Below are 25,950 nucleotides of genomic sequence, written 5' to 3' on the forward strand. Positions count from 1 at the left end.
TATTTTATGTGTATATTTTATGTTATTTAATTCAGGTTGATTGGGACACTTTTCCAAGTCATCTCAATGGCAAAAAGTTTCCCAATCACCCTGAATTCACCCCTATATACATTATGATGAATTAACTTGCTTTAAACCTCAGTAAATTCATTAAAAAAAAATCTAGTTTGGCCAACATAAGAAAATTTAGTTAAACAAATGTAATACATTTAAGTTACACATACTAGAAAATTTATTTGACCTAAACTTATTTATTTTTAATGAGCTAAATTAAATTGTGTATAAAAACTTTCTTCAAATAATTTATATATATATATATATATATATATATATTTTTTTTTTTTTTTTTTTTTTTTTTTTTGTAGCTTTAATAATGTAGCTTTAGCTTATGTAATGTATTGGAAACTTTCCAGTTTCCCCTATGGTTAGTGCATTTTGTTCGCTTTCTCAGCACTCTTCCTCTGTTGAAACGAAGAAAAAAAAAAAAAATCAACATTCTCTTAGAGTTTGGACTGAAGCAGAGATGGGCGGTGTTAACGTCTTACCACTGAGACAGAGATTCTTATTTTCACATTACATGAGCGCATCAGAATGAAAACATTGCTCATTAGTTACTCACGCAATGTTCTAGTGATGTAAGGAACCTGACTCAAGCGGCCAACCAACGTGTCAGCAATGGAGAACATTTTTCGCCAAAATGAACCAACAAAATGAAGATGAAGTCACACAGTCCTGGGAAATCGGTTCTTTGGACTCGTATGAAGAGTTGCCGGTGTTTTCAAACTCTTCCGAGTTAAATGGCACAGGACTCGAGCCTCTCCACCTGTCCCGTGCCGTCCCCCTCGGCTTGGCTTTGGGGACTTTCATCGTGTTCGCGGTGGCTGGAAACATCCTGGTGATACTTTCAGTGGTGTGCAATAAGCACCTGCGAACTCCAACTAATTATTTCATCGTAAATCTCGCTATTGCTGACCTACTCCTGGGCACAACCGTGTTACCCGTATCAGCCACCTTGGAAATATTGGGTTACTGGGTGTTCGGGAGGATTTTCTGTGATGTTTGGGCAGCTGTGGATGTGTTATGTTGCACAGCATCCATCATGAGTCTGTGCGTAATCTCCATTGACCGTTATATCGGAGTGAGCCATCCGTTGCAATACCCCAATATTGTGACGGGACGTAGAGCTTTGCTGGCCATGCTTGGAGTTTGGGTCCTTTCTTTGGTCATCTCCATCGGACCTCTGCTGGGATGGAAGGAGCCTCCGTCACCGGACGACACGCTGTGCGCAATAACCGAGGAACCCTTTTACGCGCTCTTCTCATCGCTCGGCTCCTTTTATATTCCGTTAATTGTTATTCTAGTCATGTACTGCCGTGTTTATGTAGTGGCTAAACGGACAACGAAGAATCTAGAAGCTGGTGTGAAGACGGAAACGATGAATTCGGGTGAAATAACGCTGAGGATTCACAGGGGTTCACAGGTGCACGAGGACACCGGCGCTGCAGCCAGAAGTCGCGCTCATCAGGCGAGGAATTCCCTGACGGTCAAACTCCTGAAGTTTTCCAGGGAAAAGAAAGCAGCTAAGACCTTGGGGGTTGTGGTTGGCATGTTTACGCTGTGCTGGTTTCCATTCTTCTTCACTTTACCAATTGGTAGGTCTTTATTATTAACAGAATTTGGCCCCCTCACACATTCATGTTGCCACACCAAGTTGTCACAAAGAGAAGCTGCAAATAAATAGTACATAATGGGGCTTTTAAGCTAAATTAAATCCATTAATTGAGCCACAGTGGTCTTTTAAACTGGTCTCCTAGCCTGATCATTTAAAAAACAGCTGGCAGTTGACAGACCAGCAAAACATTTTAAGCTGGTTTAAATTAATTTTCCTTTCTTTCTTTCTTTCTTTCTTTCTTTCTATGTAAAAGGTAACATACAAAACATATCTAAGCATTTTTTGGCCAACACATTTTTAATTAATTATTTGTATAAAATATAACATGTAGCAACTTGCGCCAATTAAACTGTGACTACTTGCTACAGTCAGGCCTATTACCTATCCCCTAAACTTACCAATCACAGAAAACTTTTTGCATTTTTACATTTTCAAAAGACATCACTTGGTATGATTAATAAGTAGAAAAGTGGCCAAAACCTTTTTAAATGTGAATTGGAAAAAGGTGCAACTTAAAAAACATGATGTTTCGGCCGTTCAAGGCCTTCATCAGACATTAAGAGCAACAATCTCACAACCCTACATTTATAAAAACTTTCCAATTCTTATTTTATTACATTTTGTACAAAATACAGAACAATTACAACTTTTCCACCCTAATATAAAGTTAATATATTTATATATACAAAAATAAAAATGCATAAAAAGTAAATTAATAATAATAATTTAACAAAAGAAACTATTTACCGCGGAAATTAAATTACAGTGGAAGTGTCTGTGTTTCGTTACTCCCTTCAGTTATTCAAATAAATAGAGCCACCTTTACACTCACAGGAAATACATACAAACGATTTATCCCAGAAGCCTTCTGCTGCTGGAAGTTTGTGGTCAGTGGGAAGACCGGAGAGTAGGGGTTAAGACAGAATAAATCTTTTTGCACTTTATTTCCTCGTCTCTCTCATGGGGCCCACAGTGTGGGGTCTGCTGCATCCGTCGTTTGGCTGTCACAGTAGGGAGTATGAGAACGAGGCCCTGGACCGCAGCCATTCAGACTCAAAGGCAGGTTATTATTAATGAATTAGCATAGTAGTCATTCCTGTCCCAGACAGGGTTATCTCAGCAGGGCAGAGTGCTTGAAGGTTCAACTGGCCTGGTTCTTAATTAAGCAGCTGTGGTTTTCTTTGAATTTAACTGAAGTGGAAAACAGTAGCGTGTTTATTGGGTCCTTACGTGAATTATTGTCAATACAAAGGTCATATTAACATGAATACATCATGATATGATGTTTCAAGTTAAAAAGATTATTTAGACAAAGTCAGTTTGTGTTTAAAAGGAAACTCTTTAAAACGTTGAATCTTTAAAATAATTTCAATTCAAATCTTTATTTATTTAGTTATTAGCAGTGTGAGTGGGATGATGTAACTTTATAGCTATTCAGCTTAAGAAGATCTGCTCATAATGTTGGCTCATTCATTGCTGAGGAAATGGAACACATGTGATACACATGCTAACAGGGATTATGAGTCTTGTTACATAAATCTTTGATAAGTTCCTAAACCTGTCATACCAGACAATAGAAGAAAACCCAGTGAGACACTTGACTGCACACAAGTTGGAAAAACAGGATGCAAGGATGTGGACAGTATATCTCAAACTTGTTTGCTTCCTCTGAATCCTACTGTTCTTGAACAGTTCAATTCCAGAAGCGTTCTTTGATAAGAGTGGTAATCGGAATAATGAGACTATTTAGTATTTAAGTGAGCTAATGGTGTTGCTGATGCTTAATTAAGGTCTATTTAAAGTCCATTCATGACTTCTTTTAGAAGGATGAAGCCATTTGTCACATCTACTCACTTGGCCTTCATTCATGACTTTGTGTTTTTCAGCCAATTCTCATGGTTCCCATGGTACTTTGAATGCATTGGGTCAATGCACTGAGGTGCATTGCAGCATTGAGGTGCCTAAAGCTAAATTAATGGCACAGATTCACAGCTCTGCCACTGAAATTTAATGAAAAAACAAATATGGCTAAATATTGGCTTTGTGATAAACAGAAGAAGCATTTCGTATTCAGGTTATTAATTCACAACTGCTTCCACTGTAAAAAAGGAATCAGTAAAATAACAGAAAAAGTACTGATAGCTTATTACCCAGATTTTATCCAGTAATTTTACAGACATTTTTCCATTAACCCTAAAACACAATTCAAAATACAGGTAAACGCATGTAAAAAAAAATAAAAAATAAAAAATAAATATGGAAAATTCCGTCAAATTAATACAGTACATTGTGCTCTATTTTTACTTTTTTTTTTTTTTTTTTTTTTTTTTTTGAGTGCAGAATATTTGCTAATTCATATTTCAACAAGGGAAAAGGCTTGAATTTGGCCTGTTATGAGATGATAGTGCTAAGATGTTTTTTTTTGTTTTTGTTTTTTTTTCTGATTAGATAATAATTTGGATACTAAACTAGACAAGACCAGGATAAATGGAGCAATTCCATTAGTGCTCGGGCCCTAAAAAGGCTATCCTGTCTAAGGTTGACTTTGGTTATAGAGTTATAATGGATTCATAATTTTTAAAGATTCATTTTGCATTTCTGGGGGTGTAAAATCATTACTGCATTTCAAATTACATTTGTTTGCACCATTAAGTTTGTTTTGAGGTTGGAAATAATTTGATTTGATAATCATTTTAGATATGATAAATATACATTTTGCAAGTGACTGCGTTTTTTTTTTTTTTTTTTTTTTTTTTTTTGCTTTCTCAGATTTGGAATAGAATACCCCTAAATCCCTAATTCATCCCCTTATAAGGTTCTGTCTGCATTCTGAGCAGTTTTGAGATATTGAGCTTCAATGTTTTTGCATTCCATTCAACTTTGTAGATAACTTTCTAAATAAAAAGTAGGCCTATGTGAATAACTAAATTTTGACAAAAATTTCAGATAGGACCTTATAATTCCAAGGGGCCTAATTGTAAAACATTTAGAAATGTCAAAATGTTACCTAAATCACTATTTGTTTTGTTTTTTGTTGTTTTTATTATTATTATTAAATTGGTGCCCTCTTACTGTTTTATGAATTGTAAAATACAATGTGTAGATCTACAGTAGCATGTTATCTTTATTGACTTAGTTCTATGCGTCCTAAAAACATAAGCTTGATCATCCAAACAACTCTTGATTGATACTTTTAACTGGTGTCTAATACATAACATGCCCTTTCTTCCAAGTTTCTTCCTACTTTCTTATTTGTAAATGTTATGCACATCTGCCATTTAGTTTATTGTCAATGACACATTTTAAGTAACATACCAACTTGCAAAATTGATAAGAAAGCGTTGCTGCCACCTGCTGGATGCTAAAGCAAATAACAGATCTTTAAAACAAATAACAGTTGTACCGGCAGGGGGAACAATCACGAACAGTCACGAATTGTGTCAGCAGGTGGCACACCAGTCATGTAGTGAGAAAAAGCGAATCCCACTCACACAGCATGACAGAAAATGGATAAGTTTTTATGAAAAGTTCATGATGAAAAGTACAATGTGAATCTAGTTTGTAATCTGAATAACTAACAACTTAGACTAATGTCACACTAATGCCACATGGCTCATTTTAATGACAATAATATCTCTCAACCTGGTGTGCTTTCTCTTTGCAGTCGCATTCAACGTCAGCCTGCGGCCCCCTGACACAATCTTCAAAATCATCTTCTGGCTTGGTTACTTCAACAGCTGCCTGAATCCAATCATCTATCCCTGCTACAGCCGGGAGTTCAAGCTAGCTTTCATTCGCATCCTGAAATGCAGATGTCACCGCAGGAGACGGCCAGGTTGGAGAGCGTACAACTACCAGGGCTCGCACATTAACTCCTTCTACTCACGACAGGATTCAAGGGACTCTGTGAATTATGGTAGTTACCTAAATGGGAGCCAGAGAACCCTGTCCTCTGCCAGCCCCAGCCCTAGTTATCATACCAAAGGCCTATCACATTTCCAGGAGGATGGACCCAGACATGCCCGGAGCAGGACCCCTTCGGTGTTATCTGAAAGTACTTTGGATCATCATCTTGAGCCTGTGGAGGAACATCCAACCCAGTCTGTAGGCCATCCAGGTCAAGCTGGTATCGGAAATTGGACTCAAGAGCAATTGAAAGATTAAGGATGTCAAACATTTCGTGGCACTTTTTTTTTTTTTTTAAATGCCCTAAGTATTTCTCTGGTCATGAATAACTAGAAAGAAATCATTCATATTTCTTTCTAAACTATTTAAATCTGACATACAACCCCATTTCCAGAAAAGTTGCAACATTTTGTAAAATGCAATGAAATCAAGAATCTCTTGATTCTCTTTAACCTTTATTTCACAGACAAAAGTACAAAGAAAAGATTTGCAATGCTACAAAATGTTCCCCATCTGGAAATGGGGTTGTACAACCTGGCGCTAATGTACAGCACAGTGTGAATACTCTGGTATTCTTTAACAAACACAACATTAAATCAGTTTTGCTTAACTTTTTTCATCAATTTCCAATTATAAATAATTCAATAATTATTTTCAAGTTATACAGTTGACATTAAGATACTTTGAAAAGTTAATACTTAAGCAAACTTAAATGTTTAAATGATTAGGCTCTTTCATCATAGATTAAAGGTGCGTTCACACTTGTCATGTTTGGTTCGATTAAAACGAACCCTGGTGCGATTGCTCGGTTAGTGCGGTTCATGTGAACGCTGCCATCCGAACCCTGGTGCGCACCAAACAAGCGGACCGAGACCGCTGAAAAGATGGGTCTCGGTCCGCTTCCCAAACGAACTCTGATGCGGTTCGAATGATATATGAACGCAACCCGGACCAAAGACATGTAACCGAACCAAAAACAGGAAGACGAGACCCTAAAAAGGACAGAATCCCCACGCATGTCGGTTTTTCTTGTCATAGTCGCGAGTTTGCCCATCACAGGCATCAGACGCGCGTCTCCATGCAGCAGATCATTTGTGTGTGTGACGGATGGATTCCCGCCAGTGTTTTGACTACTTTACACATTTTATAAGCTCTTCACGAGTTCCCAGCTGGCCAAAATACCATCACATGCAGGCTACGCACCGCTACGCACACACAACTAACTTAGCGCATTTACCTCAGAAAACCTACCTCTCAAAATAGGCAATACGTCATAAAACCCGACCAATCACGTTGTGAATGTATCCCTATGCCTGAAGGTTCGGTATCTTTTGGTTCGGTGATAAAATTGCCAAATGTGAACGCTAACCGGACCAGGACTAAATTTTTTTTTTTTTTCTTCTTTGGTCCGGACCAAATGAACCAAACGAACCGAACTACAAGTGTGAACGCACCCCAAGTTATTCAGACTGCTTGATCGTACAGACAGAAAAAAAAATAAAAAATTCTGAGCAAAGGGAAGCTGATAAATTTAGCTAAAATTGTTACAAAATTCTAATCTACTGGAAAGAGAAAATGGTTTCCACATCTCAAGAATCTCAGAGAGGATTATTTATTTATCATCAACATATGCATTTCAGTGGCTCTTTACTGGATATAGACAATGCACTGTACAATTTATTTACAGTCATTTTTAATACATTTTCATAAGCACCCATTTATGAGAAAGGGGTTTCTATATTTTGTTTTTGTCAGGCTACTCAATGAAACCCCTTAGGAAAATGTGAGAACTGGAGATCAGTTTTCTCAATACTCCCTTGAACACTTTACATGAGGAATGTAGAACAAGACTGCAAAAATACAAAATTATACAACAGTCTTTAAACAGAATCAACCTTTGACATTCTCAGGCTGCAATACATTAACTGTTTTAATAGTGTGATTAGAAATATCATGATCAGTCCACATCACTCCAACAGTAAATCCAAAGCAGAAACAAATGGATTTAGTAAAAAAAAAAAAATAATAAATTACACTTACGATTTAGTAACTGCAACTCAACATAAAAAGGCAAACAGAATATGAAAAAAAACACTCATAAATTGAATTGAATACACTTCCCATCCCCACCAGCAAAAAATCTATTAATAGTATTTTAACATTTAAAAAAAAGAACGTGGCTCTGTTTTTATACACTGTACAGTTTTGTAAATACAACACTCTTCTGATTAAACCCAAATCTGAAGGCCTTTAATTTCCTAGTGTTTCCCCCACAGCATGCTGTGAAAAGGTCAGATCCCAGGACAGTTTTGTTTTCATTTTTCTGTCTCTTTTGACAAAGATTTTAATTTGATAACGATTCAGACTGTTGTTGCAGCATCTGAAATGAAATTATAGCATGAACAATCTAAGAGAGGTTATATATTATCAATGTAATATGAATATTTACAAGGAACTATCAAAAAATACTCACTGTTTAAAAGGCTCCTTAAACAACAAACTTATTCTTGGTGGTGGAACCACTTTTGGTGGCCGTGTCAGCATGTGACTGGTATCCAATGATGACCTTTGAAGGAACACCCAATCTTTCCTTGTACACACGTCTGTGAATAAACAGAAAAAAAATGTAGAAATTTACAGATAAAAGGCAAGATATAATCTGTCCACCTAATAACCACAAATGAAAAGATTGTGAAGATTGAAGTCACAATGAAACAGAAGTAGCAGCAGATCTTTTCTTCCAGTGGTGACGTACATCCGAGAGCAGCAAATTATTGAAAAAGTGGAAAAAGGACTTGGTTCAATGCATCAGTTATTGCTTGGATTTTGAGATGTGGGCATGCCACTTAAAGTCCCCATAAAATCAAAATGGATATTTATTTATTTTTTTTATGGAATATCGCAATGTTTTTGCAATAGCAAACCACAATGATCCAATCAATTCCCGATGGGCAAAATCAATTCCGTCCTACATTTTTTTCCTTGTTTGAGACGCCATTTCACTCGGATATACATCACAATATGGAAGAAAAGACTATAACAACTTCCGTTTCATGCTGACTTTAAGAATGGAGGCAGATAAATGTGAGTTTGCAGAGGTGGAGCTTAAGTGGACTAAATGATTGGAGAAGTCCTGCATACATCTCCAGACAGAATTCTGCCATTTCACTGGAAGATCAAGTTATGACAGTTTGATTAAAATTTGCAAAGTTAAAATGATGCATATGGACAGATGAATCAGTGAAAAATAAGATAAATAACATGCATTTAAAAATAGATATGGTGAATTTTCAATTCTTGCCAACTTTAAACTAGATGGTCATGTTGGTATCATTTCTAATTTTACCCTATGTGTACAACAGCATCTTTGTTCTCGTAGTCTGTCGTCCATATCGCTATTTTGTCTCCCTTTGTTCGGACGTTGACAACAGCACCACATACGTCATCGCTGTGGTCATCAAATGCTTCTCCCACAAGGCACAAAAGCTGCAAAAAAAAAAAAAAAATTGAGAGAGCATCTAAGCCTTCAGGATCTACAAGCACACAATGAATTTTGCAGCTAATGCAGTTAAACCGATTAGAGAGAGTGTCGACTTACCGTCTCCAACCAGAAGCGGTCCAGGTCGGCTCTGCGCTGCTGTTTGGACAGGGTGATCAGCCAGCGGCCGCCCCGCTTGTTTCTCTCATCTTCCCACATAGGCTCAATGCCATCCTGCTCCGTAAAGTGCAAATGGATCAATTTAGATAGATTCAAGCATATCATTAGAATGCTATACTGTGTCTTACCTTGAAGAGGGAGTAGTCACATCCTGACATTAAGTTACTTGATAACTGAATGTGATTGTATAACCTGGGAACAGAACATCAAAACCTGTGTTAGTGCTGCTTATAACAATACCGGTTTATTTAATCAAAGGTTTTTGTGAATCATTCATGCTGTCCATGTTGTTTCGATTCCCCGTTAATACTCACGCCCAGAAGTCTTCCACTGTGTCAAACTTTGAGATGAGACGGAGATTAGCTTGCCATGTTTTGCTTTTGTCATTTTTAAAGAACCAAAGAGCCCATCTGTCCCCCGCCCCAAAAAACAAAACAAAAAAACAAAACAAAAAAACAGATCACTCTTCTAGATTTTTTTTTTTTTTTTTTTGCCATTGTTTTGCATTACAATGCACAAAAACCATGAAATGTGTGTGGCCTAGGTGGCTTCACCTGTTTTGCAGAGGATGTTTAATGTAATCTTCAAGAATCACAATCTCTTGCGTATTTTCGTCGTTTTTTTCTTCTTCTGAATTCGGTGGATTTGTTGAATTTTCCTATAGAGAACATTTACACTACATTTCATTTGCATTACATTTCCACTATTTTCTTCTAAAGATTTGCAAGCCAAATGTGACATTTCGAACAAAATGCCAATTTTGTTGAGCAGTCAAAATATGAAATATTATACAAAACACTAAACTGGGTTAAGGTAATTATTTGACACTATAAAAATAAATAGCTTGAAGGGCAGGCACCGTTTTGGTTCTTCAGGCTGTGAACCTCTAGTCACCCTTGTAATATCCTGCTGCATACTAAAGGAACTTAAATATACATTCAAGTGTCTCAAAACTTTTCCTTCATGACAGTGTTACTGGAGGAATAATGGAAATTCTTCAAAGTTCTTGCAGGAACTTCTTAGGAAACTGCCCTTTTTTGAAAATGTACATACAGGTTCTCCAAAAAGCTGTCTGTGGATATGGTGCCTCAAGTATCTTTTCATTTTTACTATGACAAATATGTATTTTTATGTAGAAAAAGACAGACAGACTGAAAATCTTGTAACTAAAATTTGGCATTGACTAAAAGTCCTATCACAACATCAAAACAACATTCTAAATATTACAAACTTCCAATAACATAAACATTTAATAATTCTACTTATTTACTTATGTTTTATTAAACGATCAGATCACGGATTTTGAGCTACATGAAGCTCTGTCCATACAGACTAAAAACAAACAACCACACTATATTTTTAGTGACACATCAGCAAACCACTAGACTACAGAAACAGAGGTGGTTTTTACCCAGAGAAAACATCATATATGCTTACAGCTCTCCTTTCCAGACAAAAACATGAAATATTTAACACTTTTGCACAATATCCTTCAAACGCATATGTGCGACAGCTCATTTGACTGTGTGTTTTCAGAGATAGTCTATCACTTCATAGCAACATATTTATCCTTGTACACAAGCACTGACCAAACAAAAACACGTATTTAACATTAATAACTACTACTGAAGTCATCACAATAATGTTTGTCGGAGCACTTGTATTGACTCACCGGTTCAGCAGTCGCCATCTTCTACAAATGTGAAAGGTCTTTCCGTGTGTGAAAACACCATTTGATTGGCTAAACTCAACCGAACACATGCGAGTGAATGAGGAGCACGCGTATGGACTGCGACTCCTAGTGGACACAAACAGAAGAGTCCTCCCGCCGTAAAGGTATGGCTGTTTGATTCCTTAAAGGATTAGTTCACTTTCAAATTAAAATTTCCTGATAATATACTCACCACCATGTCATCCAAGATGTTCATGTCTTTCTTTCCTCAGTCGAAAAGAAATAATGGTTTCTCTAGATAAGCCAAAAAAAACCTTAATTTTCTAAAAAACAACAAAAAAAAAAATTAAAAATGTTATGCGTTTTAACCATAAATGCTCATCTTGAACTAGCTCTTCTTCTTCTCTATTTGAATTCCAGCAGTGTAGACACTGCTAAGTGTATTACTGCCCTCCTCAGGTCAAAGTTTGAACTAAATTGTCATATACAATATGCTAGTGCAAGTATATAACAACTATTTCAAACTTTGACCTGTGGAGGGCAGTAATACACTTAGCAGTTTTTTTTTTTGTTTGTTTTTTAGAAAATGAGTGATGGTTTCTCTTGATAAGATCCTTATTCCTCATCTGGCATCATGTAGAACGTTTTGAAGCTGCAATGAAACTGTAATTTTGACCTTCAACCGTTTGGGCTCCAATGAAGTCCGCTATATGGAGAAAAATCCTGGAATGTTTTCATCAAAAACCTTAATTTCTTTTTGCCTGAAGAAAGAAGGACATGGACATCTTGGATGACATGGTGGTGAGTACATTATCAGGAAATTTTAATTTGAAAGTGAACTAATCCTTTAACAGTCCATTAATTGAGCAAAACCTAGTATTTCAGTTAAGTATTTCATTTATGTATATCAATATAACAGATTGATAAGTATAAATGTATTGTGTATTTTTTATATAACTGAAAGTAGTCAAATTTATTAGGGAAAATTGTATTTAAAGTCACATTGAAATCAAAATGGACAATTCTTTTCTTTTCTTTTCAGATGTCACAATAGGAATCAAAAGACTATTTCAACTTCCGTTTCATGCTGAATTTATAGGCCTGTTCAAACCAAGAACAATAACTATTAAGATATTCATAGTCATTTGACCATAATTTAACCATTATTTGACAAATTTGTCTTTTTGAATATGTTGATTTATATTATTTTATCATTTTATATGGTTTTTACATTCAAAATTTATAACAAAGAACAGATTTATACAGAATAGAATTTAATTTGATGCAAAGCCATTATATTGCAACATTTTACCTATAAATTAAATAAAGGAAGCACAGAATGTTTTGTGTTTGGTAATCACATTTATTCTGTGTGCAACTGGAACTCTACACACAAATAACCATTAATCAGAACAACCTCTAACACAACAGTCAACACTGTAACTACTGAGACAAGGGTGTTAATGATTATTATGTCTGTTTCATGGCAGGACAAGGCAGGGCTCATGTTTGAACTCAAGGCTCAAAGCTGCAGGACGGTCCGGATACTGTGGAAGACACACAAGAGATTAAGATTTCAGAATTATTTCAGCATTAAGATATCAGTTTGTTTCCCATATTGCATTAATATGATATTACCAAACAGCATCAGATAAAAACAGGCATTTTATAAGGCATGTACCTCTTCCCAGCATGCATCAGGTCAAAGGCCTCATTGATCTGAGTAAAGGGCAATGTGTGAGTAACAAACTCATCCACCATCAGCTTCTTACTCATGTAGTCATTCACCAGCTTAGGAACACTCTCCACACTCTTCCAACCTTAAACGGAAAGAGAAAATCCTTCTGTTATGTAGTTAAATACCAAATGTGTTATATTTATATGCTACAGGCTTTGAAAATGTAAATGGTAACATACTATATATATATATATATATATATATATATATATAAAAAAATGAAAAGATATAATACACAAAAATACAATAATATAAAATACTAAATAAAATTTCCACTAAAATATAATAGTATACAAAGTAATATAAAATATCACAATTAATATATTATTTAAATAAAAATTATAAATTAATAAATAAATAAATACACCCACCACCAAAAGCTGTGCCTTTCCATGTACGCCCCGTGACCAGCTGGAAAGGGCGGGTGGAGATTTCTTGGCCTGCCCCTGCCACTCCAATGATGACACTGGTCCCCCAGCCTTTGTGGCAAGCCTCAAGAGCAGCTCTCTGAATTCAAAAGAAAAATGACAATAATAATGGTCATCCTAAGCTGTATACAACAACTGGGCAATTAAGCACTTCTCATAAGTGCAAACAGTGGTAATTATACGGTCTCTAATCATGAGTTACCATGGCAGCAAATATTTTATTTCAACTAAGCTGAGATCTACAGTTCTGCCGTAGACATCTGGATGGCTGTATTAGTCAGCTTTCATTCATCCCTATCTAAACAGCTGATGTTTTTGCAGTTTACCATAATGCCAACATTGCCGATGCATTCAAAGGAATAGTCAACTCCTCCATCTGTCAGCTCCACCAGCACTTCCTGAATGGGCTTGCTGTGGTCCTTGGGGTTCACAAACTCAGTGGCTCCGAACTTCTTGGCAATTTCAAACTTGTCTGGGTTGATGTCAATGCCAATGATCCTGGAGGCACCGACTGACTTGCAGCCCATTATGACTGCAAGCCCCACTGCTCCCAAACCGAACACAGCACAAGTAGAGCCGGCTTCAACCTACCAGGGTGAATAGGATTCTATTGACCATGTGATATTTTGAGGCAGAAGGAAATATTCTAATAATTATAAACACATGCACGTTAATTAAACAAAGCAGACTTTAGCAGTATTGATGGCAGCTCCATATCCAGTAGAGATGCCACAGCCCAGCAGACACACTTTGTCCAGGGCGGCATGTTCATCCACTTTGGCCAAAGAGATTTCAGCCACCACAGTGTATTCGGAGAAGGTGCTGGTACCCATGAAGTGGAAGACCTGCTTTCCTTTACAGCTGAACCTGGAGGTGTTATCGGGCATCAGACCCTGACCTTGGGTCACCCTAAAAGAATTACATCACAACTGAGCATCTATAAACAAAATGACGGTTAGAATGAACAATATCAAGATCTACACTTCCGTTAAAAAGTCTGGGGTTGAACTCTGATTAATGAGGCTGCATTTATTTGATAAAAAAAAACAGTAATATTGTGAAATAAAATGTGATGCAAAGCTGAATTTTAAGCATCATTACTCCAGTCTTCAGTGTCACATGATCTTTCAGAAATCATTCTAATATGCTGATTTGCTGCTCAAGAAACATTTTATCAATGTTAAAAAACAGTTGTAACTGCTTAGTATTTTTGTGGAAACCATGATACATTTTTTTTAGGATTCTTGGATGAAATTTTTTTTTTTCAAAAGAACAGATTATTATTTTTTTTTAAATAAAGTATTTTTACTGTCACTTTTGATCAATTTAAAGGGTTAGTTCATCCAAAAATGAAAATGTTATTTTTATTCACCCTTGTGTCGTTCCACAACCATAAGAGCTTTGTTCATCTTCAGAAAACTACAAATTAAAGGTGCCCTAGATTCAAAAATTGAATTTACCTTGGCATAGTTGAATAACAAGAGTTCAGTACATGGAAATGACATACAGTGAGTCTCAAACTCCATTGTTTCCTCTTTCTTATATAAATCTCATTTGTTTAAAAGACCTCCGGAAAACTGTTACGTAACAGCCGGGGTGTACGCCCCCAATATTTGCATATGCCAGCTCATGTTCAAGCATTAGACATGACATGATCCATGATATCATGATATTTTTAGTGGTGTTTGTAAATTGTCTTTCTAAATGTTTTGTTAGCATGTTGCTAATGTACTGTTAAATGTGGTTAAAGTTACCATCGTTTATTACTGTATTCACGGAGACAAGACTGTCGTTATTTTCATTTTTTAAACACTTGCAGTCTGTATAATTCATAAACACAACTTTATTCTTTATAAATCTCTCCAACTGTGTGTAATGTTAGCTTTAGCCACAGAGCACTATCAAACTCATTCAGAATCAAATGTAAACATCCAAATAAACACTGTACTTACGCGATTGATGAACACTTTGTAAAGACCCATTTTGAGGGTTATATTAGCTGTGTGAACTTTTTTTATGTTGTTTAAGGCAAGCGCGAGCTCTTGGGGCATGGAGCACGAGAATTAAAGGGGCCGCACACCCTGAATCGGCGCATTTATAATGATGCCCCAAAATAGGCAGTTAAAAAAATTAATTAAAAAAAAAAAACTATGGGGTATTTTGAGCTGAAACTTCACAGACACATTCAGGGGACACCTTAGACTTATATTACATCTTTTAAAAACATGTTCTTCGGCACCTTTAAGATCTTTTTGATGATGTCTGAGAGGTTTCTGTCTCTCCATAGAGATCCAACGCAACTACCACTCAAAGGTCCAGAAAAGTAGGAAAAAAGACATCATTAAAGTACTCCATGTGACTCCAGTGGCTTAAACTCAATTTTATGAAGCAACATGAGTGCTTTGTTTGTAAAAACAAAAGAAAAAAACCTAATTTACCACTTTATTTACAAAATAATATTATCCAAAGCTCTCGCGTGAACACAACACATGTGTCATGATGCTCTCATCATTTTTGTAAGTAAAGTGGTAAATTATGTTTTTTTTTTGCATAAACAAAGCACTCGCATCGCTTCATAAAATTGAGTTTAAGCCACTGAAGTTACATGGAGTACTCTATGTCTTTTTCCTACCTTTCTGGACCTTGGAGTGGTAGTTGCATTGGATCTCAATGGAGGGAAACCTCTCAGACTGCATCAAAATTATCTTAATTTGTGTTCTGAAGATGAATTTTTTGGTGAAATAATACTTGCATTCTTGTTGAATAAATGTATTAATTTCTTTAAAAAAAAAAAAAAAATCTTACTGACCCTGAACTTTTGAATGATAGTGTATTTTCATAAAGAACAAACTGTTTAGTTAAAATATATTCATAATTACCTGATTTTCTGACACAGGTTGGTTTTAGGATTTTTACAAAACTTGCACTCTCCACATTGGGGTATGTACAGCGGAATAACAGTATCACCTTCACAAAAAGTGAAAGAGCCTCAGGATTTCTGCATAACTCCCAAAACTGCTCACATTTTACACATTAAATGTCATTGAAGTGAGGGTAAATAGTCCGTTTTGACATGCCTGGTTTGAATTTGGTGACCCCTTCGCCAACACTCTCAACAGTGCCTGCCCCCTCATGGCCCAGGATGACAGGAAACAAGCCCTCAGGGTCACTTCCACTCAGGGTGTAGGCGTCAGTGTGACACACACCTGTAGCATGAATCTGAAACACACAACAACGCGAGACTTCTAACCATTATATTTTGAATATATATTATTATTCAAACCACAGTACATTTTTCTCTATAAATGACTTGATTGCTTACTTATTTGTAATAAAGAATACAATCATAAACACAACACTCCTTCATAATAATACACAAGACAAGACACTGAAGACAGCAGGGTCAAAACTGAACCGTGGTGCACCTGCTCGGTGTAAATCTGTCACAAAACATGGTGCTTTGACAGGGTGCAGCTGCAAGCAGGTTTGTTACAGCTTAAGCAGAGCCGGAGCAATTAAAAAGTGAAATTTTGTCTATATCAATTATGAAAAGATCTCATAATCTTCTAATATGTCAGTTTAAAATGTTAAAGGCAGCATTAAACGGAAGCTGCGATAGTCTTTTCCTCCCTATTTTGACAAACAATGATTGGATGGTTGTGGTTTGCTATTGCTATGATCTCATGTGAGTGACAGGTTGTCCCGCCCTCACACCAGTAAACATGTCATCAGAAAACAGATGTTGTTGCAAGAGAGAGGGGAAGTTTGATTAAAGATTAAGAGAGCACATGAATTTAAAAAAAAATAATGGTGTTCACGGATAAATCATTTATAATGATTTATAATATAAAGATTTGTCAATTTTGATTTAATTGTGACTTTAAAAACAAAGTTTTTACAGAGCACCAAAGTACTCTGTGTCATCTACAATCTACGCAGATCACATAACCTATTGCTTTTGTCAAGAGGTACAATGTTCAGATTAATGGTTTACCTTCACTCGAACTTCATGGGCTTTAGGTGGAGCTACCTCCACCTCCTCAATGGAAAGAGGCTTACCAGCCTCCCAGGCCACTGCTGCCTTGCATTTGATTACCTGAGGATGAATCAAGAAGCTGTTAGTTCATAAATACTGTTAGAAGAGATGCTTTGGTAACTATTTTTCACCTAAAATGAAGGTTATGTAAGTCACTGCTTTGGAAGACTTTATGCAGATGCAGTGCAGTTCGAGATGCAGTTAACCACAAAACCAAGTGATGTTTAATAGTTTATGTATAGCAAATTCTGCACAACATATGGTGAATCTCCATTTACATGCTGTAAGAAATCTGTGGTGAAGGTGAAAGGCTGCTGAATGCAACAACATAGAGATTAGACTAACATGTTTCTGATCTTTTATGCATGCATTGTTGTCACCTAGCTGAATACAGAAAACAAGGGCGACGGAAAGCAGGTCAAAGCAGCACAATGGATCTTTGTAAACCTAACGTTAGATCTGTACTCCAGTCATGCTCAAGTGCTGCTACATATTTGAAAGCGTTTTTGATTGAACTGCACCGAGTCCTGACACTCGAGGTTTTTCACAAATGTTGCAAAATTATGTACATTAAACGCGCACAAATGTACACTATTAATACTTTACGTTGTTCAAAGGGTGAGGGCAAATTTCGCTACCAACTTACTTTCCCAGTTGTGTCCATGCTTTTCTTCCACCACGAGAGGAAGTGAAGGAGAGGTGTGGCAAACTGAAGAACATTTTATTTAACCAATGAGAGACCAGGATGTGGTTAAGCTTGAGCAAAGTACGTTGTTTTTCTCAGCGCATGCAGAGCTTTTGCATCTCATAGGTCTGTTGCTAAACGATTGATCTGTTGAACTGATAAATGATGAATCAAAGAGCAGTTTTCTCTCGAACTAGAAATAGCCTGTCAAAGCATTTCTGATACCTTATACACTGCAAATATAACTGGATATACAGATTACCTTACTTTTACGAAGAAAAATAATTAAACGAGGAACTATACATTTACGCTAAAACGCTTTTTCTTAAGGAAAGTTTCATTTATGCAAGGAAACGTGAATTTTCAAAACAAAACGGAAACATGACCTTTAAGTCACATCACCTTCAACTGTCCACTTGCATAATTTCTGTAAACTATAAAATGTAAAGTGTATTAACATTATATCTGGCAATCCTTTCTATTTATTAGCATCTTTACATTGTTTTAATTGTTATTTTAATGTGTAGGCAGCACTGTAGTATTGTTTTTTCCAAGAGAAGTCCAGAAGCATGTCTCACTGCTGTCTGGTACTACACAGCACATCTGGAAAAATCCCTGACTAAACACTCAGTCCAACTGTTGATAATACAAATTGCTTTTTATAAACAGTTTAGGTTTGCAGACTCAACTATCTCCCCTATTCAGAAGAGGATGTCACAATCCAATATCTACACTTCAGCAATATCAAACATGTTGGTAACATCACAAAAGAATAAATAAAAACAAACGACAGTTGTACATATTCCATAGATTTTATTTTGCTAATCCATGGTGGCATTGGGAGTTCAACTGAAAAAAAAAGTTGCAATTCTGAAAATGTAAACATCCATTATAATCCAACAATGAAAGTTTTTACATTATCATTATCTGTGGAGATGGCTTTACCCTTTTGTCACCTTAACCTGTTAGGTTACGTTGTTACAAGTTAATACTGGACCAACCTCCAGCAAATGTAAAAACGCAAGTTGATGCAAACCAACCGCGCAAGGTTGTTGAGACTCCTGTCCTCTTGTACACAGACATGTGGCAACTTCAAACATTAGCCCTATCAGTAGACCAAATAAAACAATCCACTGCTGAGAAAATACATATACGATACAAAACAAAGTAAAAAGTTCAGCTGTACAAGAGAGGCATCAATTAAAGGTCAAAACATTCTGGCAGGCCCCAAATGCTGCTTCTGGCTTCTCACTGGAAGTTTCCACAGCAGATAAAAGGACAGATCCCATCCTGTGAGTCCTTCATCATCTTCCACCTGCAAAGCAAGTAGGAAAAATGTGTGTTACTCCTACTACAATGAATATGCTTTAATTATAAATTGAAAATAGCAGCTATACTCATACATTATAAATTAGCAAGGACACATTTAATTGATAAGTAACAGCAAAGACATTTAATTACAAAAGATTTCTATTTCAAATAAATTATGTTATTTTGAACTTTGTATTCATCAAAGAATCCTGATAAAATAAACATTAAAGTTTCCATAAAAAAAAAGGAGAAGAACTTAACCTAACTTGATAATAACAAGACGAAATCGGCATATTAGAAAGATTTCTAAAAGATCACATGACACTGAAGACTGTATGTATGTGTATGTGTATGTATATGTGTATGTATATATGTGTGTATATATATATATATATAAAACATTTCACATACATCATTACTGTATTGTTTTGATCAAATAAATGCAGTCTTGGTGAGCAAAACCAACTTTCAAAATTAAAAAAAAAAAAAAAAAATCTTACCAACCCCAAACTTTTAAGAGTAATGAAGGAATGGGTTTGAAAATACATGAAGGAGTAAATGATTAAGTTTACATTTTTGGATAATCTATTCCATTAAACTAAATTACTTGCTATCATTCGATTTCATTATTAATTTCTAAGGATCAGCATTGCTAACTTACCTCTGAATCCACGTCCACCGCCTCCACCTCTACCTCCTCTGAACCCTCCGCCGCCACGTCCACCAAATCCTCCTCCACGACCACCACCATTGCCACCACGCCCTCCACGGAAGCCACCTGCAAATACGTCACTCGCTGTTAATACTACACAATTCTGTGCTAACTAAATAAATATTATTACCAGAACCAGCATATGTATATTTTCTTGTGTGGTCTTACCTCCTCTTCCACCTCTTCCTCCTCCTCTACCTCCACGGGGCGGCCCCTTCTCACCTGGAGGCCTGGGGAGAAATCTCTGGAGGGGCAGCAGCTTCATGGGATCAATGTAGAACTGATGCAAGAGGAGAGAAAGAGAAAAGCTAATTAAAATATTCTTCATCATAATACGGTTATGTGTTGATAAGAGGCAGAACAGCCAAAGGAATCTGCTAAAATTGCTTGAAGGCTCATAAGAATCCCTTTGATATTCTGGAGCAATATCTGCTTCTAAATTATAGATATAAAAGAACATTCACTGATCATTGTCTAATATTGGAAATAACACTGATAAGCAGTAGTGTGTTCTTAAAAAAAAAAAAAAAAAAAAAGATATATATATATATATATATATATATACACACACACACATATACATACAGTGCTCAGCGTAAATGAGTACACCCCCTTTGAAAAGTAACATCTTAAACAATATCTCCATAAACACAAAAACAATTTCCAAACTGTTGACAAGACTAAGTTTAATATAACATCTGTTTAACTTATAACATGAAACTAAGGTTAATAATATAACTTAGATTACACATTTTTCAATTTTACTCAAATTAGGGTGATGCAAAAATGAGTACACCCCACAGCAAAAACTATTACATCTAGTAGTTTGTATGGCCTCTATGATTTTTAATGACAGCACCAAGTCTTCTAGGCATGGAATGAACAAGTTGGTGACATTTTGCAACATCTATCTTTTTCCATTCTTCAAGAATGACCTCTTTTAGAGACTGGATGCTGGATGGAGAGTGATGCTCAACTTGTCTCTTCAGAATTCCCCATAGGTGTTCGATTGGATTCAGATCAGGAGCCACTGAATCATTTTCACCCTGTTCTTCAGAAATCCAACAGTGGCCTTAGATGTGTGTTTAGGATCATTGTCATGTCGGAAAAGTGCACAACGACCAAGGGCACGGAGTGATGGTAGCATCTTCTGTCATTATAGAGCAGAACATCTGTGAATTCATGATGCCATCAATGAAATGCAGCTCCCGACACCAGCAGCACTCATGCAGCCCCACATAAGGACACTGCCACCACCATGTTTCACTGTAGGCACCATGCATTTTTCTTTGTATTCCTCGCCTTTGCGACGCCATACAATTTTGAAGCCATCAGTTCCAAAAACATTTATCTTGGTCTCATCACTCCAGAGTATAGAGTCCCAGTAGTCTTCACCTTTGTCAGCATGGGCCCTAGCAAACTCTAGGTGGGCTTTTTGTGACCGGGCTTTAGGAGAGGCTTCTTCCGTGGACGGCACCCATGCATACCATTCCTCTGCAGTGTACGCCGTATTGTGTCACGGGAAATAGTCACCCCAGTTTGGCTTTCTACTTCTTTAGATAACTGCAGTGAACTTGCATGCTGATTTTCTTCAACCCTTCTCATCAGAAAATTACTTACTTTGTTTTTGTTTTTTTTAAGTTAAACAGATTTTATACTTTTCAAAGGGGGTTTTCTCATTTACGTTGAGCACTGAATATATATATATTATATAATTTATTTTTATTTTATTTATTTATTTATTTTTTTTTACGGAGTAGCCCGCATAAAAAAAAGAAATTAAAAAGAAAAAAGTTATGTGGTGTTACATGTTTCATATATAGAATGCAATCTCTTACGATCAAAGAAAATGAATAATTTTTTTAAAGTTATTATAAAAAAGTTTTTATATTAATATTAAAGACTACAAGGAATATTCACATTCCATTATACATTCATATACATTTGACAAAGAAAAAAAAAAATGCTACAGAGATGTAGACATGTTATGCTTCAGCTACCTACCCTGCTGAAAAAAAGTAGTACCATAAAAATAGGGTTCAAATCATCATTACACATCCAAGAAAATAAAAGCTTACCTTCTGTAACTTTTTGAAGGAGGATGCCTTCATATTTTCAGAAAGTTTGACTGAAAAATACTGAGGAATTTGTTAAGGAAACAATTTATCTCATTAATCCTGTAAAACCTGAAATATGAAATATTCAGAAAAATATATATATTTTTGGAAGTTTATTGAACATTTAGATAAAACAAATTCTAAAAAAGTTTGCATGCGTTTTGAAATATTAATAACACTCGACTATAAAAGCTATTTGTACATTTACTTTATAAAAAATTATTAAAGATTTGACAGCAAAAAGACAAGTGTACCACAACCTGAAGGTGGACATTTTTTTTTTATTATATTATTATTATTATTTTTTTTGCATGCTTAAAAAATAATAATAATAATAATAATTCTAATCAATTTTGTACAACAGTTTATCAGCAAGGTTTTGATCACGCTGATAATTTAGAGGCCTTATAAATTAATTTATCATATATATGATGCAGTGGGGTTAATAGGTTTATTTACACAAGAACACTTCAGTTAACTATCACTATTAAGATTTGAAGTCGTTGTAAAATTTGACAGCACTGCCAACATCACTTGCAACAAGATGAAGGATACAAAATCACGAAGCTGTCCAAAGATCTCGTCCACTTTTCCAATCTGTTCTTTGTTTTCCAGATATACAGGAGCGTTGAAGTAGGGGACTTTGTTTTCTTCCGTCACACATTTACAGACAATATCATCCTCACAGGGGTGCATAAACTCTCCTACAGCTGAGACACGAGGAGCAGGAATACCATTGTAGCATGAGACATGCAGTCTTGCAGTGCAATTCGCAAGCGAATGTAAATACAAACAGAAGCATGAAAGATAGCAAATATACCTTACCAACAACATATTCTGGTGGACCAAAGTCTTGATTTCTGTTAAATCCACCTCTGCCACCTCGACCCCCTCCAAATCCACCTCCACGACCCCCTCCAAATCCTCCTCCACGACCACCTCCGAATCCTCCTCCACGACCTCCACCACCTCTGTTAAAACCACCGCCACGACCCCCTCCTCGACCACCACCCCCGCGGAATGACATGATGAAGATCCTGTAAAACACATAAAACGAATCTTTGGCTAAACTAGGCAACGTGGTAAACTACGAGAAGTCAAAGTGAAGTTTGATCATCGTGATCCAAACAAACCCTGAAGGAAAAACTTCGGTAAAGTTGGTTTTATATTCACACATTCGGACTTCTGATAAATTCAGACTTTCCAATAAATGTGCAATAAATTAATGTTTGCGAATTTTAAGCACCGACATGATATTGACAACCAACGATTGTCAACTTACAACATTTTTCACAGTCGATCAAAATAGGCAAGTATTGTTTTAATGGCATATTTACTTGTGAATGTCCACTGAATGTCCAATGTAGTGTGATTAACAAGGCTATTGAATACGGATGGCCGAATGTGCGAATATAAAACCAACTTTACCGAAGTGAAGGAAAAGACTACATATCCAGATCTGGTGCAAATCGTTTTGGGTATTTAAAAACTTTCCTTATAATAATTTCATAACTTTCAGGAAATAAATAACAGTTGTAACGTTACTGGAGTACTGTCGAGTATGGTGAACCAGGGAGGTTAGCCTTTTAGCATATCTAATACTTCCGAGTGCAAAAAAATAGACAAATAACACTAACAGTTATTCAACATAAACATATGTTATTCTGAAACTCGCACTGAAAAATGAAAAACACAAATTACCTTTAAAGGTGGTCGGTTGGACTATCAATGAGCACGCTGTTGACTCTGGAAACACATGTGCCTACACTGCCTGCCGTAAATGAACACCGGCTCACAGACTGTCGTAAATGCGGAAGTCATGACCATGTTTGGACGATAGGGGAGTACGTGTCAAGTAAAAGCAAAACTTGCGGTTTATTCTTCATAGGAAAAAAAAAACAAAAAAACATTTGTTTCTGTTCCTATATACGCATTCATTCATTTTAATATGTATTAATATGTAAATTGAATATTTTTATCTAAAGCTGATGTTTTGGCACATTTTTACTGTTTAATATCTATTTAATAATGTGTATCATTTAAACTATTTTTATGCTTTCTTTAAGAGTGCTTGTAGATAAATTTTTTATAGTTTGCAAAAAAAAAAAAAAAAAAAAAAAAAAAAAAGATTTCGTTTTAGTATTGTTTGTCAACTCTGTTTCTGTCAATTCATTTACATATTGTCAACATTGTTACTCTACCTTGGTAACAGAGTTTGATGGTAACAGAATTGACCATTTTAAACTTTTTTGACAAAAACTCCACTTGCTAGCATAATTGTTTAGAGCACATGGTACCACTAATGAAATCATGATTAAAAGACTGTTTAAACAACCCACTGCTTGATTAGTGATACAATTTGATTTTCCCAAAATGGTGTAAGAACTTTTTAGATTAAAATATTTTCTCAGAGCACAAATACCTTTCATTGCTTCAGATCTTATCAGTGAGCAAAAGTGACATCTTTTCCTGTATCTTACATAGTTGGTAAAGGCAAAGTATGGTATCGTAACAGAATTGACACAATATATTTGGACATACATCTTTATAAGATAAAAGATATTTTTTAAACAATATAATGTTGTAGAATTAGGGAAATGACTATTTAGGGCTTTTAAAAATAAAATAAATGAAATATTACCAAAAGAAAAGTGAAATAAACTATATTGATTACACAATGATACATGATGGAAAAAAAATAATACACTGACAAATTTGGACAACAAGAAATTATGATTTTCAGACTTAGAAAGACACTTTTTTACAGAAAATATTATATTGCGTGATCCATGAAAATGAGTAACAATTTGTAAAAATAATAATAATAATAAAAAAAAAAAAACATTTGGAAAAAAATGTACCTCCAATTATACACTATAGTCAACATTTGAAATGGATCAAAGCCTTTCATCAAAGTTGTCCTAAAACCAAAATGCAATACCGGTTCTTGTCTTAGGACAACTTTGATGAACTTTTATTCATTACTGTAGAATCAAGCTGTTTCCCCTATTTATTTTATTTTATTTTATTTTTTTTTATTTTTTATTTTATTTTATTTTATTTTTTTTTATTTTTTATTTATTTTATTTTATTTATTTTATTTTATTTTATTTTATTTTATTTTATTTTATTTTATTTTATTTTATTAATGATTAAGCTTGTTGTCAAATTTACATTATGGCACATTTTTGTTTCCATGTACTAACATGTTTAATTTTTTTAAAGCTTTTTTAAAACATTTTTAACATTTTTTATTTTTTCACATTTTTGTTACTGTTTGATTTTGATGTCATGTAAAAATAGGTTTTGTTTATATAGCACTTTTTTAGAACTCACTTTACAGAGCCTGTAAATAAATAAAAGCACAACTATGACAAAAAAGTGAGGAAAGTGACTTTCTCAGATTCTAAATGACCCATCACCCATGTCAAGTCAAGTCACCTTTATTCATATAACGCTTTATACAATACAGATTGTTTCAAAGCAGCTTTATAGTGATAACAGGAAAATAATTAAATGATGCAAACAGAGTTTATTTACTGTACAGCAGCTCTAAAAGAAAATAGTGTCATTGTTCAGTGTTGATTCAGTTCTGTTGTGATCATCAGTTATTAAATGAATTCATAAAGCAGTTCTACAGAAAACAGTGTGTCATCATCCAGCTCAGTTCAGTTCTCATCCAATAGTGTCAGTGTAGTCAAATCAATAATATTGTAGAATATTAAGTGTCCCCAACTAAGAAAGCTAAAGGCGACATCAAGGAACCCAAACTCCATCAGTTGACAGAATGGAGGAAAAAAAACTTGGGAGAAACCAGGCTCAATCGGGGGAGCAGTTCTTCCCATAAACATGGTGTGATTATGATTCAGGCTGCATCAAAAATCAGATTGTGGATCAGTAGCATTCAAATATTTCATACAGTTCTTTTTGCTTGAAGATCGGATGGCCATAGGGTCTGTGAGGAGGACCTGTATGGTTCTTGTGGTCTTTGCTGAGGATCTGCGTGGATCACGGG

General features: G+C 35.5%; 4 protein-coding genes across 5 annotated transcripts; 1 reads left to right on the plus strand and 3 right to left on the minus strand.

The window, feature by feature from the left end:
- Window positions 1-342: 342 nt before the first annotated feature.
- On the plus strand, window positions 343-6,188 carry adra1bb (adrenoceptor alpha 1Bb). Its single transcript, XM_048177033.1, has 2 exons — window positions 343-1,652; window positions 5,337-6,188. The coding sequence occupies exons 1-2, from the start codon at window positions 698-700 to the stop codon at window positions 5,834-5,836; spliced, it is 1,455 nt and encodes a 484-aa protein (XP_048032990.1). The 5' UTR covers window positions 343-697; the 3' UTR covers window positions 5,837-6,188.
- A 986-nt stretch (window positions 6,189-7,174) lies between these two features.
- eif4ea (eukaryotic translation initiation factor 4ea) lies at window positions 7,175-11,051 on the minus strand. Of its 2 annotated transcripts, XM_048176149.1 has the most exons (8): window positions 10,909-11,049; window positions 9,791-9,894; window positions 9,551-9,646; window positions 9,365-9,428; window positions 9,177-9,290; window positions 8,925-9,064; window positions 8,052-8,181; window positions 7,175-7,958 (listed from the first exon to the last, which is right to left on the minus strand). In XM_048176149.1, the coding sequence occupies exons 1-7, from the start codon at window positions 10,924-10,926 to the stop codon at window positions 8,067-8,069; spliced, it is 651 nt and encodes a 216-aa protein (XP_048032106.1). In that variant the 5' UTR covers window positions 10,927-11,049; the 3' UTR covers window positions 7,175-7,958; window positions 8,052-8,066. The 2 variants fall into 2 exon arrangements, with proteins under 2 accessions (XP_048032106.1, XP_048032107.1); XM_048176150.1 differs by lacking the exon at window positions 9,551-9,646 and having other exon boundaries at window positions 10,909-11,051.
- A 1,199-nt stretch (window positions 11,052-12,250) lies between these two features.
- adh5 (alcohol dehydrogenase 5) lies at window positions 12,251-17,905 on the minus strand. Its single transcript, XM_048176147.1, has 9 exons — window positions 17,757-17,905; window positions 17,069-17,170; window positions 16,152-16,293; window positions 15,954-16,041; window positions 13,764-13,983; window positions 13,401-13,661; window positions 13,018-13,153; window positions 12,590-12,728; window positions 12,251-12,455 (listed from the first exon to the last, which is right to left on the minus strand). The coding sequence occupies exons 1-9, from the start codon at window positions 17,772-17,774 to the stop codon at window positions 12,431-12,433; spliced, it is 1,131 nt and encodes a 376-aa protein (XP_048032104.1). The 5' UTR covers window positions 17,775-17,905; the 3' UTR covers window positions 12,251-12,430.
- A 686-nt stretch (window positions 17,906-18,591) lies between these two features.
- gar1 (GAR1 homolog, ribonucleoprotein) lies at window positions 18,592-23,786 on the minus strand. Its single transcript, XM_048176148.1, has 7 exons — window positions 23,637-23,786; window positions 22,761-22,972; window positions 22,491-22,645; window positions 21,897-21,956; window positions 19,987-20,098; window positions 19,768-19,884; window positions 18,592-19,110 (listed from the first exon to the last, which is right to left on the minus strand). Exons 2-7 carry the CDS (start codon window positions 22,960-22,962, stop codon window positions 19,100-19,102), a joined length of 657 nt encoding a protein of 218 aa, XP_048032105.1. The 5' UTR covers window positions 22,963-22,972; window positions 23,637-23,786; the 3' UTR covers window positions 18,592-19,099.
- Window positions 23,787-25,950: the final 2,164 nt, after the last annotated feature.

The sequence above is a fragment of the Megalobrama amblycephala genome, linkage group LG23, assembly GCF_018812025.1.
Source record: "Megalobrama amblycephala isolate DHTTF-2021 linkage group LG23, ASM1881202v1, whole genome shotgun sequence".
NCBI classification, from domain to species: Eukaryota; Metazoa; Chordata; class Actinopteri; order Cypriniformes; family Xenocyprididae; genus Megalobrama; species Megalobrama amblycephala.